The sequence below is a fragment of the Alternaria atra genome, assembly GCF_907166805.1.
Source record: "Alternaria atra isolate CS162 genome assembly, contig: 21, whole genome shotgun sequence".
NCBI classification, from domain to species: domain Eukaryota; kingdom Fungi; phylum Ascomycota; class Dothideomycetes; order Pleosporales; family Pleosporaceae; genus Alternaria; species Alternaria atra.
In genome coordinates, this window is record NW_025091319.1 from 1,627,209 (window position 1) to 1,639,775 (window position 12,567).

At 49.1% G+C, this 12,567-nt stretch overlaps 5 protein-coding genes across 5 annotated transcripts; 3 read left to right on the forward strand and 2 right to left on the reverse strand.

The window, feature by feature from the left end:
* Positions 1–704: 704 nt before the first annotated feature.
* Positions 705–1,592, reverse strand: ALTATR162_LOCUS964 (uncharacterized protein; the record flags this gene model as incomplete). Its single annotated transcript, XM_043308559.1, has 1 exon — positions 705–1,592. The coding sequence occupies one exon, from the start codon at positions 1,590–1,592 to the stop codon at positions 705–707; it is 888 nt and encodes a 295-aa protein (XP_043164494.1).
* Positions 1,593–2,083: 491 nt separating this feature from the next.
* On the forward strand, positions 2,084–3,161 carry ALTATR162_LOCUS965 (uncharacterized protein; the record flags this gene model as incomplete). The annotated part of the gene is made up of 2 exons (XM_043308560.1): positions 2,084–2,351; positions 2,401–3,161. The coding sequence occupies 2 exons, from the start codon at positions 2,084–2,086 to the stop codon at positions 3,159–3,161; spliced, it is 1,029 nt and encodes a 342-aa protein (XP_043164495.1).
* A 1,297-nt stretch (positions 3,162–4,458) lies between these two features.
* ALTATR162_LOCUS966 (uncharacterized protein) lies at positions 4,459–6,657 on the forward strand (the record flags this gene model as incomplete). Its single annotated transcript, XM_043308561.1, has 7 exons — positions 4,459–4,902; positions 4,952–5,170; positions 5,222–5,318; positions 5,370–5,462; positions 5,510–5,642; positions 5,692–6,362; positions 6,422–6,657. 7 exons carry the CDS (start codon positions 4,459–4,461, stop codon positions 6,655–6,657), a joined length of 1,893 nt encoding a protein of 630 aa, XP_043164496.1.
* Positions 6,658–7,219: 562 nt separating this feature from the next.
* ALTATR162_LOCUS967 (uncharacterized protein) lies at positions 7,220–8,288 on the forward strand (the record flags this gene model as incomplete). Its single annotated transcript, XM_043308562.1, has 2 exons — positions 7,220–7,623; positions 7,679–8,288. 2 exons carry the CDS (start codon positions 7,220–7,222, stop codon positions 8,286–8,288), a joined length of 1,014 nt encoding a protein of 337 aa, XP_043164497.1.
* A 652-nt stretch (positions 8,289–8,940) lies between these two features.
* On the reverse strand, positions 8,941–10,369 carry ALTATR162_LOCUS968 (uncharacterized protein; the record flags this gene model as incomplete). Its single annotated transcript, XM_043308563.1, has 4 exons — positions 8,941–9,364; positions 9,412–9,694; positions 9,759–10,283; positions 10,333–10,369. 4 exons carry the CDS (start codon positions 10,367–10,369, stop codon positions 8,941–8,943), a joined length of 1,269 nt encoding a protein of 422 aa, XP_043164498.1.
* Positions 10,370–12,567: the final 2,198 nt, after the last annotated feature.

Below are 12,567 nucleotides of genomic sequence, written 5' to 3' on the forward strand. Positions count from 1 at the left end.
TGTAACTTGATGGACTAGAAAACGCGTCGAGGATGTAGATATATGCGATTTGATCGTGTCTAATAATAAGCACCAGTCCTCCTCAGCCGTACTTGCTTATCTCTAAGCGTTTGCAGGCTGAAGAACAGTCGGTCAGTTCCCAAACGCCAAATGTTCAGCCGTGGTTGTTGCCTTCTTTTATTGAGTCTTGGGTGTCTGCGCACCAGGGCTGAGCGCGTGCCAACCCTTGAAGCTTACGTTTGTGTCACAAGCACAATTAACCGGGGCGCGCGCCAACGGGAATTTCCGAAATAACGATACGAACTATGGAAGAACAGTTGATGAAGTAAAGATTGTGGCTTTCCATGTGGCTGAGGAGGACCAAAGGATCGGGTATGCAGGTATCTGGTAAGTCGGAACGTCGCGTGACGTCATGTTCCTGAGGTCAAGGGTTGCCTATGCCGAGACTCCAAGTGTTGTACGGCTGCTCGGTGCCGACGTTTGCCAAGTTCAGGCGCGTGTAGTGTATTGTCTGCAGGCTCGAATTCTGAGCACATGCGTCGTATTGTGCTATCGCCATGGATATAGTATGTATTGTGTTCGAAGGTACGGAGTGCCTTGCGCTTGTATATCGGCCACGCATCCAAATTTACAGTAGAAACCAAATCTTGCTATATTGTCACAACGATGTCATCCAACATTGTTAGAGCCCAAGCGAGTGCTTCTTAGCCCTGAATCTTACTGACAGCCTCCCACATCCCCTTCTGCACACGCCGCCTATCCTCCTCCCCCGCATTTGTCCCGTCATCCACGGTCTCTTCACCTCCATCACCCGGCTTATCCCCACCGTCTACCCCACTAAACCCAGCAAGCACCTCCTTGACCTTCTCTCCCATCCTTCTTACGCTTTCAACCTCCTCTCTCTTCCTGCGCACCTGCTCTTCCATCTTCGCAATGAGCGTCTGCCTCGCCTGATGTGGGCGGTACTCGTTAATGAGTGCATGCATGTTCGCTACCAGCGTCATGATATCCTTGAGTTTCTGTTCCTTTTGCTCCGACGTTGGATTTGCGGCTACAATACCCAGTAGAGATATGTAGCTCAGAAGTATACTTCGTAGAAACCGGAACAAATAGTTTTGCCGGTCGAGAGACGCGGAGTTGTCTGCGGTAGTCTGTTGCGCGGGGGGATCATCGGTTGCGGGCTCGGTGGAAGAGGAGGGGTACAGTTGTTCGTACGTCCAGTCGTGAAAGACATCCTGGAACCTTAGTTGATCGGCTATATAGTCCATGTTCTTCATGAAGTTGTTTGCGCCCTTTGCACTTTCTACTGTGCCGAATACGTGGAATTCGGCATCGTCTGCAGGCGGTTCGGGCGGTATCAGGTAGCGGAGCTCGGTCGGTAAAGCAAGGATTTGCTCTGCAGAGAGCCTCGTCGCGAAGACTGAGGTAGAGGGCATCGTTCCGTCATCTTCTGGTGCGGCTTCTTTCTCTATGTCTTTGAGTCGCGTGAGGTTTTCGGTGGTGAAGTACTTGTAGAAAGGCGGGGGGTCGGGGAAGAAGTTGAGTTTGATGTCCTCGTCTTCAGGCGTTGCCGGTCGTTGAGGGTCGTCCATGATAGCAATCAGGGGTCGTGCGCTCGATAAACCTCAAAAGGATCGTGTATGTGAAGTGGGAGTAGTAGAGCTACGCGTGGAATGCGTCGCGACGCTGGACCCTTGCGCCATATGTTAGCGCAATGCCCGAGCTTGGACCATTCCACCTACATCACATCTGCAGTAGGCAGCCAATACAACGGTCCTCTCACCGTATGGATGGTACACTAAGATTCACACCAGTACTTGTAACATAGCATGAGTGATCATCGATTACTTATCACTCCGAGTACGAAGCATGTTCTCCAGCATTTGCCGAGCATACTCCGCCCCGCCCGTGGATCTTAAGAAGGCTGCATGACGCGATAGTCCCATTACAAATCCACTAGAAGGTCTTGCATCATAGCAGAATGTATATTAATCGACTCCTGGGGCCATCAAAGTTATCAATACCTATTTCGTCAGGAACGAGACTACATACCAGACTTCCACATTTCTTTTCTACACGAAACATGTCTACACAAAGGGCAGTCGTTCACGTCTCCAAGGGCGTCTCTGAGCTGCGCAATGACATTCCTCTTCCCAAGCTTCCTGCCGACAATTGGCTTCTCGTTAAGACGAAAGCCGTAGCTTTAAACCCAACTGACTGGAAGAGCATCGAACATTCGACCGCGCCGGGCGCTATTGCTGGGTGCGACTATGCTGGTGTAGTCGAGGAAGTCGGCAAGGCTGTGACCAACTACAAGGTTGGAGACCGAATTGCTGGATTTGTTCGTGGAGGTAAGGTTACTATTGCACATTTTAGCGGGCGCGTGTTGACATATCCTAGGGGACCCTGCGGATCATTCTAATGGCGCTTTCGCCGAGCACATCAAGGCCAAGACTGGAATCAATCTGAAGATACCTGATAGCATGTCCTTCGAGGACGCGTCGACTTTGGGTGTTGGAATCACAACTGTTGCCCAAGGCTTGTACCAGGAGCTTGGCCTGCCGCTACCGCCTGCGAGGGTGCAAGAGCCGACCCCAGTCCTCATCTACGGCGGCTCTACCGCGACAGGAACGCTCGCCATTCAGTACGCGAAGGCGTCAGGATGCGAGGTTATCGCGACATCTTCGCCTCACAACTTCGACTTGCTCCGCAAGCTCGGCGCTGACCAGGTCTTCAACTATAAGGACGTTGATGTTGGCGCTCAGATTCGCAAAGCTACCGACGACAAGCTCAAGCTGGCTTTCGACTGCATCGCCGAAGGAAACTCATTTGAGATCACTGCTGCTGCCATCAGCTCCAGCGGCGGCCACATGTCCGCTCTTCTGCCGGTCAAGGACTACCCAAGGAGTGACGTAAAGACCAAGTTCACTTTTGCCTACACGGCGCTTGGTGAGACGTTCAATGAAAGAGTTGCAGCCAACCAGGAAGACTATGAATTTGGTGCGAAGTTCTGGAAGCAGGCTGAAGACTGGTTCAACAACGGCAAGATCACGACTCACCCGACTGAGGTTCGAAGTGGACTGGCTGGTGTTCCACAGGGCTTGCAAGATCTGAAAGATGGCAATGTGTCAGGTGTAAAGCTTGTATACAGGGTCGATTAATTGCCTTACAATGCTCTTGCGGCGGTAGCATGTACATAGTAATGGTACCGCGCCTCATTTTGACACATGCCCAAACATCGACAGACGTGTATGATGTGGAAGTGTCACATCTGAGATTGATATAGAATTCTCAGCCAGATGTCTGAACTTCAGTCTAGTATCTGTGCCTGCCGTTGCGGTTAGTTTCCGACTCATCAGCTACTCTGGTACTATACCTAGAGAGAAACCACAGTCCTTAAACAAATGTCAAATATCCCGCTCAATGATAAACCGGGGCACACGCCTGACAGCGATGGCCTTGGCCTCCATCTCTTCCGTGATATGAAGACTCCGGAGCTCGGACTTGTTGAATTGGGCAAAGGCTGATGAATGGTGCTCAAAAAGATAGTGCGTATTACATGAACGCTAGGTAAGAGGCTATAGTCGGTACTGCTACAAAACAGTAAAGCGCTGCATAGCGCGAACACTCGAGGTAAGCCGGGGGCTTCCCACGTAGTCGTAGAGTCATAAGTCTAAACATCCTGCAATTCGGTATGAACAGAGCGACATCAGCTATACTGTGATGGCACAGGAGCGGATGAGAGTTTGAGCGACATCATGTGGATGCGCCGGAACGGATGGATTGGACGAAGCGCTAACAATAAAGCGGTTGATCGAACGTATGGAGAGAGGCAAGTGCCACACGGGCGTACAATTAGATCTCTAAGACAGAAGTGTAGATTGTACTATAAGTCGTACCTACGGCAACTGCAGTTCGAGGGACTACAGGGAGTGGCGCTAACATCTTAGCGCCATTAATGTCCGCGGGCACCTCCAGGGCTACGGCATCGGAAGCTGGAAAGCCATACTCCTTCTACCCTGCCATCGGATGGACTAAACATCAAGTTTCTGCACCGCGGTATTGGCTCTTCACGCTACGTTTGTTGCGCCAGCATCAACGAGGTTCAGATGTACTGTACACCCCTACAGTCGGCTAGACTGACAGACGGGATGAAGTCGCGCTCGACCAATCTCAATCCTACCTCTTCGCACATGCGCATCGTGCATATGTCGCTGTTGACGATCAACAAGCACTCTTGTACACACTTACAATGCACCTCCTGTGGTTGGTCACAGCTGCTGTCAAAGCCGTACTGAATGCGCGATGCGGTAATGTTGGCGGCCCGCGTGGTAAAAAGATGATAGAATTGTACATGAACGACGGTACGTCAAGGTATGGATAGAAGTATTTAAGCCTTCCGGCATTGGAATTTTGGAGGGCTGGAAGGAAACTACTGAAGCTTGTTTAATCCTCACAATGCTTTCAATTCTTCTTGCAGCGGCGCCTCTAGCCTCGCTCGTGTGTGCATCCTTCGATGGCAACCTGAACTACCACTCGCCTTCTCGCCGACATGAAGGCCTTGCCATTGATGTGCCGAAGGTCGCAAAGAGGAGCCTCGCGAAACGGGCGACTCCGTGGGATCCTGCCCAGCTGAGTTTCACGCATGGCGTCGCTTCTGGAGACCCTTACCCGGACTCGGTCATTCTCTGGACACGTATCGCACCATCAGTTGAAAACGACCGGTCGAATACAACTGTCACAGGTAATGTGGCGTTCTACAATCACGAGATAGAGAAGTACATCATGGCTTCACCAAACCCTATCTGCGTGGACTATCGCGTTGGTACAGACAGCAACTTCTCAAGCATCGCGGATCAAGGCCAAGCATACACCACTTCCGATATCGACTTCACTGTTAAGGTCAGATTTGTACATTGATCATATCAAGTGACGAGCTGACCTTGAGAAGATTGAAGCGAATAATCTCTCTCCATTCACGCAGTACTACTACCAGTTCAACGTTTGTGGCAGCTCCAAAAAAAGTCCGCTCGGTAGGACCAAGACCAGTCCTCGTCAAGACGATGATGTCTCGAAAATCGGCCTTGCTATCTTCTCTTGCTCCAATTGGCAGAACGGATACTTCAATGCGTACGGAAACGCGGCCAGGAAAGACCAGGTAGACTATTTTGTAAGCACGATCAATACAAGCGTCGTTGAATCCACTAATCGAGTTATTCAGGTTCATCTCGGTGATTACATCTATGAGTCTAGCAAGGGCAAACTTGGTCAAGACCCACGAGCCACGAACCCATCGAGAGAGATTGTCACACTATATGGTGCGTGTGCAATTACTCTCTCAGAATGATCGCTACTGACATTTGTCACAGACTACCGGACTAGGATCGGCCAGTATCGCACCGATGACGATCTGCTTCTTGCTCACCAGAACTTCGCATGGATCCCAACTTGGGATGATCATGGTGCGTTGACTCAACTGGTGGCCTATGCTTGACTGACACATTGATAGAGGTTGCAAACAACGGATATCGCGATGGATTCAGTAACATGAACAACACCGAGCAAAGCTTCCGAAAGTTTGGAGGCGTCAGTGTCGATTCAAGGAAGATGAATGCTGTCCGAGCCTACTTCGAGTGGATGCCGTATGTATCTCACTGTGATCTTTCTTAATCTTGCTAATGATCAACATAGTATTCGTCAAGTTGACATGGATGACAACCTCCGCATCTGGCGCAACTTCAAGATGGGTAAACTATTCGACCTTATAATGCTCGATACGCGCAACTACGACCGATCTATCACGACCCTCGACTGGAACGACGACTACGTTGCGGATCTCAAGGACAATGCTGGCCGCTCGCTGATGGGCAGTCATCAGGAAAACTGGTTCTACAACCAGCTTTCCGAATCCCATGAGCGAGGTGCTACTTGGAGGATCATCGGGAACCAGATCATCTTCTCGCAGATGAACAACAGCGCAGTGTATAGCGAAGAGCTGAACGCTGATCAGTGGGACGGATACACCGCAAACCGTAATCGTACCCTTCATCACCTTTACAGTAACGAGATACCGAACACTGCATTCTTGGCTGGCGATTCTCATGCCAACTGGGTGTCTGATCTTGTTTGGCTTGATGAGACTCCTTATGACCAAGCCACGGGTGCTGGTGCGATCGGTGTCGAATTTGCTGGCACGGCCGTCTCCTCCAGCGGTTATGGCGCTGGTAGATCGATTGCGAACTCAAGCGACCGTTCCGCAGCCCTCGTACGTGATAACCGAGAGCTCCAATGGAGCGAAGGCTATTACAGAGGATATTACGAGCTGTTCATCTCTCCCGAGGAGCTCAACGCCCAGTATTACGGTAAGTCGCCAAATTGTACATCCATTGCCTGAATTATCTCATGTGCTGACTATATGCAGGCTCTCCATCTGTCGCATCTCGCAACCCTTTTGATATTAGCCTTGCAAACTTTACGGTCAAGGCTGGTGCCAATCATCTGGAGAGGGCGAATGGAACTGTTGTTGCTGCGGGTGGTCATGTTGAAAGTGGTGCGCTCCAGCGTGGCCCTACGACTCCAACGAACTTGACGTTGAACACCCTCACTGGAGTATGGAACGTCACTGGCTTTGAGCAGATGTTTGTTACATATGCGTAGGAGGCTTGTCGCAGGGTAGCCGGGCTTATGCGAGTTCGATCTGAGTTGCGTCTGCCAGGCCTCCAGTCTTATGGATGCGTAGGACCAATTGACGGAAAATCTATCTTAGTATAAATAGCCGACTTGTTCATGCTCCATTTTGCGGTACCTGTTGTGTTCTTGTCATTACAATGAGCTTGCTGTCGCTGCGCAGAATACGCCCGATCACATTAGGCGGCAATGTGGGCTCGCCCCATCGATCAGACGCAAGTAAGACGGCCCACTGGGCGAACAGCCTTGCCCATCTAGTCCACATCAACAGTGTTAGGATCTCCCTGCGCGGGTTCATTTCGCGCCATAACGTGAGTCGCCTGCATAGAGCTTCGATAGTAGTAGACTCACAAAGTTGTGATGTTAGACGGCGGTGGCGCATGCCCCGCTCAGAGCGAATCGTCATGACGCATACCTACTTCCACGCTATAAGATAACAAAGACAACACTCCTTGCTGAACCCATCAAACCAATCGGTCATCCACCAAAACAAGTAGCCAGGTTCAGTTCGAGCAGCAAAATGGCATCCACGATGAAGGCCTGGCAGTACAATAGTACCAAAGGCGGGATCGAGAAGAATCTGCAGGTCAACGACGCCGCACCGCAACCTACACTTCACGATGAACAGATCCTCATTCAAGTGCACGCCATGGCGGTCAACCCTGTCGACCATAAGGTGACTGAAGGTCCAATGCCTCTGCGACTTGTAGGCTCCGACGTCACCCCAGGTGCAGACTTTTGCGGCAAGGTCGCCAAAGTGGGAAAGAAAGTCGACGAGTTCCAAATCGGCGAGTTTGTGTTTGGCGCGAAAGTCGGTGCGCTGACGGGAGGAAGTCTGGCGCAATATATGGCTGTGGAAAGGAGTATGTTGGCGGTTTTGCCAGAGGGCGTGAAGGTCGAGGATGCAGCTGGTGTGGGCATCGTGGGGTTGATCGAGTAAGACCGGGGGCGTTGCGAATGAAGCCGGAAGGTGTGCTAATGCCATGTCCAGATACCAAGCCATCGCACCAAACGTCAAGAACGGTGATAAAGTATTTATCAATGGCGGCTCCGGCGGAACTGGTGTGTACGGCATTCAAATCGCGAAAGCGCTTGGTTGCCATGTTACGACCACATGCTCAACACCTAACGTCGACCTCTGCAAGAGCCTAGGCGCAGACGAAGTCATCGACTACAAAACCACTGATATCATCGATAACCTCTCCTCAAAGGGCCAAATATTTAGCCTCGTGGTCGATAACGTTGGCACGCCACCTAACCTCTACAAAGCCGCATCCGCTTTCCTTACGCCAACTGGGAAGTTCATCCAGATTGGATCGGCGATGAGCATTGGCAGCATCAAGACTGTAGGTTCCAATATGCTGTTACCGAGTTTTCTGGGCGGTGGGAAGAACAGCTATCAGATGTTGATGGCGAAGCCGTCGGCAGATGCGCTAAGGCAGCTTGGTGAATGGATGAAAGAGGGTAAGGTGAAGGCTGTGGTCGACACTGTGTTCGACTGGGACGATGCGCCGAAAGCGTTTGAGAAGTTGAAGACAGGGAGAGCAAGGGGTAAAATTGTTATCAAGGTGCCGCAGGGCAAGGCTAAGGAGAAAAGCTGAGGTTGGAGACGCGTAAAGAGAAACGGATATATACCTTGTTGGGACAGAAATTTTCCATCGTATGATGATTGGTAATATTGTTTTTGAGATAAAAACGCTTCCGCCTCATTCTTCATCGCTCTTATATCGATATGTACGCCGCCTCGGTGTTCGCCAGACTGCCTCGTTCTATCCGGTCTAATACACACTCGGCATACGATATCTGGACCACTTTATCATTTCACCTCTCGGCACGGACATCGACCCTAGGGTTTGCCTACATCATGGTACACGTGTGCTTGGTTAGCTTGCGGCTTTCTCACATCGCCCGTTGAGCGCACATTCAGTATAAATTCCGACCGACCGAATAACCCGGGCTTTTGGTCTAGAGTAGTTTTGCTACCTACCCATCGCACCTTCGACTATCACTTCCCAGCTAGGACTTATCAGCGTTATCTCCTAGAAGTAATTGAACCCTTGAATTTCCCCAACTATATACGACTGTTGTTGCAAGAAGGAGTACAGGCATAAAGGGGAGATCGATCATTGGACTCAAAGACTACGAAAAGAGCAGCTATTTGCACGCTGCTCTAAAACTGGCTTGATGCTTTGAGAATGGAGCAGTCACGTAATCTGCACTAGAGAGAATCTTCAGCAACAACTTTCCATCTGCCTATACCTCCATCTTGGCTTCCTGTCCGCCATATCTTGGCGATATGACAGAGTAAAAAACGTTACCCGCCGTCATGACCATCACGGCATCGACGAATTGCAGCTTCTCTGTAGAGAGCTCTCCACTGGCAACCAATATATCTAGCTCTATCTTTATTTCAGACTCAACGTTAAGCTGCATCGAGTACGCGATTGACTTCGCCGGGCCTGGAGACGGAAGCGCAAGGAGGCGTTGCACGACTTCGACAGCGTTAATCAGGTAGCACGCTTTACCGCAGTCGTAAGCCCGCTTTTCCTTGTCGTAAGAAGCGAGATCGTTGGACAGCGATATTTGATCGCTCACTAAACGAAGAAAGCGCTCCAGCTTCGGATCTTCAATGCGTACGCTCGAGCCCAGCGAGAATTTGAGACACGCGAGGATGTACCTGTGACTTCTGTGAGAGGAGTAGCGACGAGAGAATAGGAGACTCACGGCACGGCGGCATCGATGCGACGATAGCTGAGGTAATCGCCCAGGTTGTCAAACGTCTGCTGAGGAGGCACGTGGCAACAGAAGTCGATCAGGTGATCAATCACCTCCTGGCCACCATCACCCGAGATTTTATCCTCATCTTTGAATCCTTGAACTGTATAATCTATGAGTGCCTGCAAAGGTGTTTTCTGCTTAGTAGCTTCCTCGACTTGGCCCTCGAGTCGCCTGACGAAATCGTCTCGGACCACACCAAGCTTGTTTTCGCTATGCATCTCCCACGAATCTGGATCGACAAAAGTCACGTACATCAGCAAAGTCCACAAAAAAGAAGCTGCGAGTCTACTTACCGTCGAAGATGATAACATACACTATTACCGCCGCCAACAACCGCATACGCTGCTCATTGGCCTCGGGGAAGAGGTACGTAGCAAATTTCGCGAAGCGGTCATCCTCCTCGACCAGTAGCTCCTGCGATGCTATGCGGGCAAGAGAAACCCCATTCTTTCTTACCGCCTGCGTGATTGTCGCATCTGTAGAGAAAAGTTCCAGGAGTTCATTAGAGATGCGCATGCCAGCACGCCAATGTCGACTCTGTCTTACTTTGGCGAGTCTAGTAGGCCAAGGTAGGCCAGCTTGCGAGGGGTAAATGTCAAAGCCGTTGGCATTGTCGCATGATGTAATTACGCGTGTCTTTAACACTGCACCAGTGTTTTTGACACTATCTTCGGGTGAGTCAGGTGGGGATAAAGGTAGTTCCAAACTATAGTGCAACGGCGATGCGGTAGGGTATTCAGATGTCGCGTCGCGAAGCCAGTCGTAGGCAAAGCGCACTGGACACAGCCATGATGCGTCTTCTGGCGCTGCGAGATCGTCTAGAGTTGTCAAAAACCACGTGATGGTAGAATCGTCCTGGACACTTACAGTTTACATCGGCGTATTTGAGGGAGTAAGTAGTCATGATGTAGCGTTGTTGTATTGCAAAGTTTTGAGGAAAAGAAGAAATTCACGATGGGCCCGTCTTGATATAGATTCTCGAAATACCTAAGCTGTCATCAAGTATAACTTCCAAATTTAGTATTGATCTAATCAACGTGCTAGTGCTAAATTGCAAGCACAACACTGTTGAGTAACACGATATAATGATCGCAATACAGGTGTCTTTTTGCAGAACACCTTATAGTTCAAATGTGGTATAGTCCAGGTGGTTTTAGGTTGTCCCTCACAATCAGCAGCATTAAATTCCGCGGTACCATACCAAAATAACAGATTCATGCTGATCTCTCCGCTGAATTAGGAAAGTACTACGCTAACGCTCCCCAGGGCTCGAGATCCCTTCTTCAGGACCATTCTTCTATCGTCCGCTACAATGTTATACTCGAAGTGACACGTGGGCCAAGTTTCCTACGCTAACTGGGCGTCTCTGGTCCATACCTACGATATCTCATGGTATTGGTAGATTATCGGTATATTTTGAATGCACTGCAACACGGGGTATATTCCAATCCAGGCCACCACTCACATAAGGAGCAACAACAATCAGTTAGCTCGCAGTTGCCTCTAGAATAAATGATAAGCACTTGCGGATTATTATTGAGACTAAATATGAGTAGATTCATCAAAAGAGTATGAGTCGGTGTAGGCTGGCAAATGGGTCTCCTCATTGGGAACTCAAATCCGCGATATCTCTATAGGTTCAAACCACATTTAGACGATAAATAACTTATTATATAACTTTAATCTAGACCTATATCTTATGTATAGAAAATCTTTCTCTAAGTCTTATAAATAAAAAGTTATTAGCTAACCTACGTTGCTAAGAGTTAGGTCTCTACATTTAGCGCTGATCTAAGATTTCTAGCTAGCTACTTTAGCTAGCTAGATACTTTCTATATATAAAATATAGATCTAGATTTAGGCTATATAATAAAGCATTAATTGTCTACATTAGATTAGAGTTTATAGAAATATTGCAGATTATAAGATCCCGATGAGGAGACCCATTTGCCAGCCTATTCCCACTTGAGCAATGCCATCCTTGATTTTGACTTGGCGGTTCGAAGAGCTGTGTTGCACAGATTATGTGAATATATGCCGCTTGCAATGTAAATTATCTCGAAGACATACACGTAATGTTCGCTGACATCTCAATCTCTATAGGTCCTTTGCCGTAGCGATGAACATCGCTTTCTCTGTCGAATTGCTGAGTGCAATGAGCCTCTCAATCCCCGAGAAGGTTATCTGTGAGGAAGCAGTTCTCAATAGCATCTCGTATCTTACATAAGTCGAACACAGATGGCCGAGAATTAGAGAAATGCTCCGGCTATTTTCTTGGGTTTTCGAGCAAAGGGGGCTTAGTTTTGCCTCAAAATTGGAGTATATGCAGTTCTATTTACCAGTCACGATGGGAACATCTGCTTCTCAGGGGTTTGATTCGCCTGCAGGTGAATTCGCAGATGCGGATCTCCTTGCTATGTTCTCTGGACTTGACAACCCAATTGGTATGGCAGATTGGCTGAATCTGCCGTCCTTGTCCGGAAACGCAAGTAACTGGAGGTATGCGAGAACAGCCGACGTTTTATATTTTCATATTTCTTTAAATCAATGTGTGGCCTGAAAGTTCCATGTCCTATTCCTGTGAGACCTACAATATTGGGTCATCAGATCACTATCTCATTGCCACCTCTGTAAAGCTTCCGAAAGTGAGTATCTACCTTGCCGACTAATTTTCGACTTATAGCGCATGCTGTTATAGCCTTTTAGTTGTGCACTGAGCATCTTCCAGCATCCACTGGTAGAACCACACCGTGTATCGCTGATGCAGTCTCTCTCACCATAAACACTGCGACATTTGCTACCTCACGCACATCGATTAAACGACCAACTCCGTCACCCCTTTTTAATCTTTCGGCGCTTGGTAGAGCCTTGTCGATTGCACTATTGGTAAGCCCTGGGCATACCGCGTTCAAGCGAATCTTGTGCGGATACAATAAATCTTGCGCTACTGACTTCGTCATGCCGACAGCACTGTAGGAGCTTATTGCTTGAAAAGGATGACCAGCATGAGTTCCGATGTTTCCATACGGAATTATATTTACAATGGCGATATTTGATCCTCGGCATGTAGGGTTGGACGTGAGATACGATATCTGGGCTTTA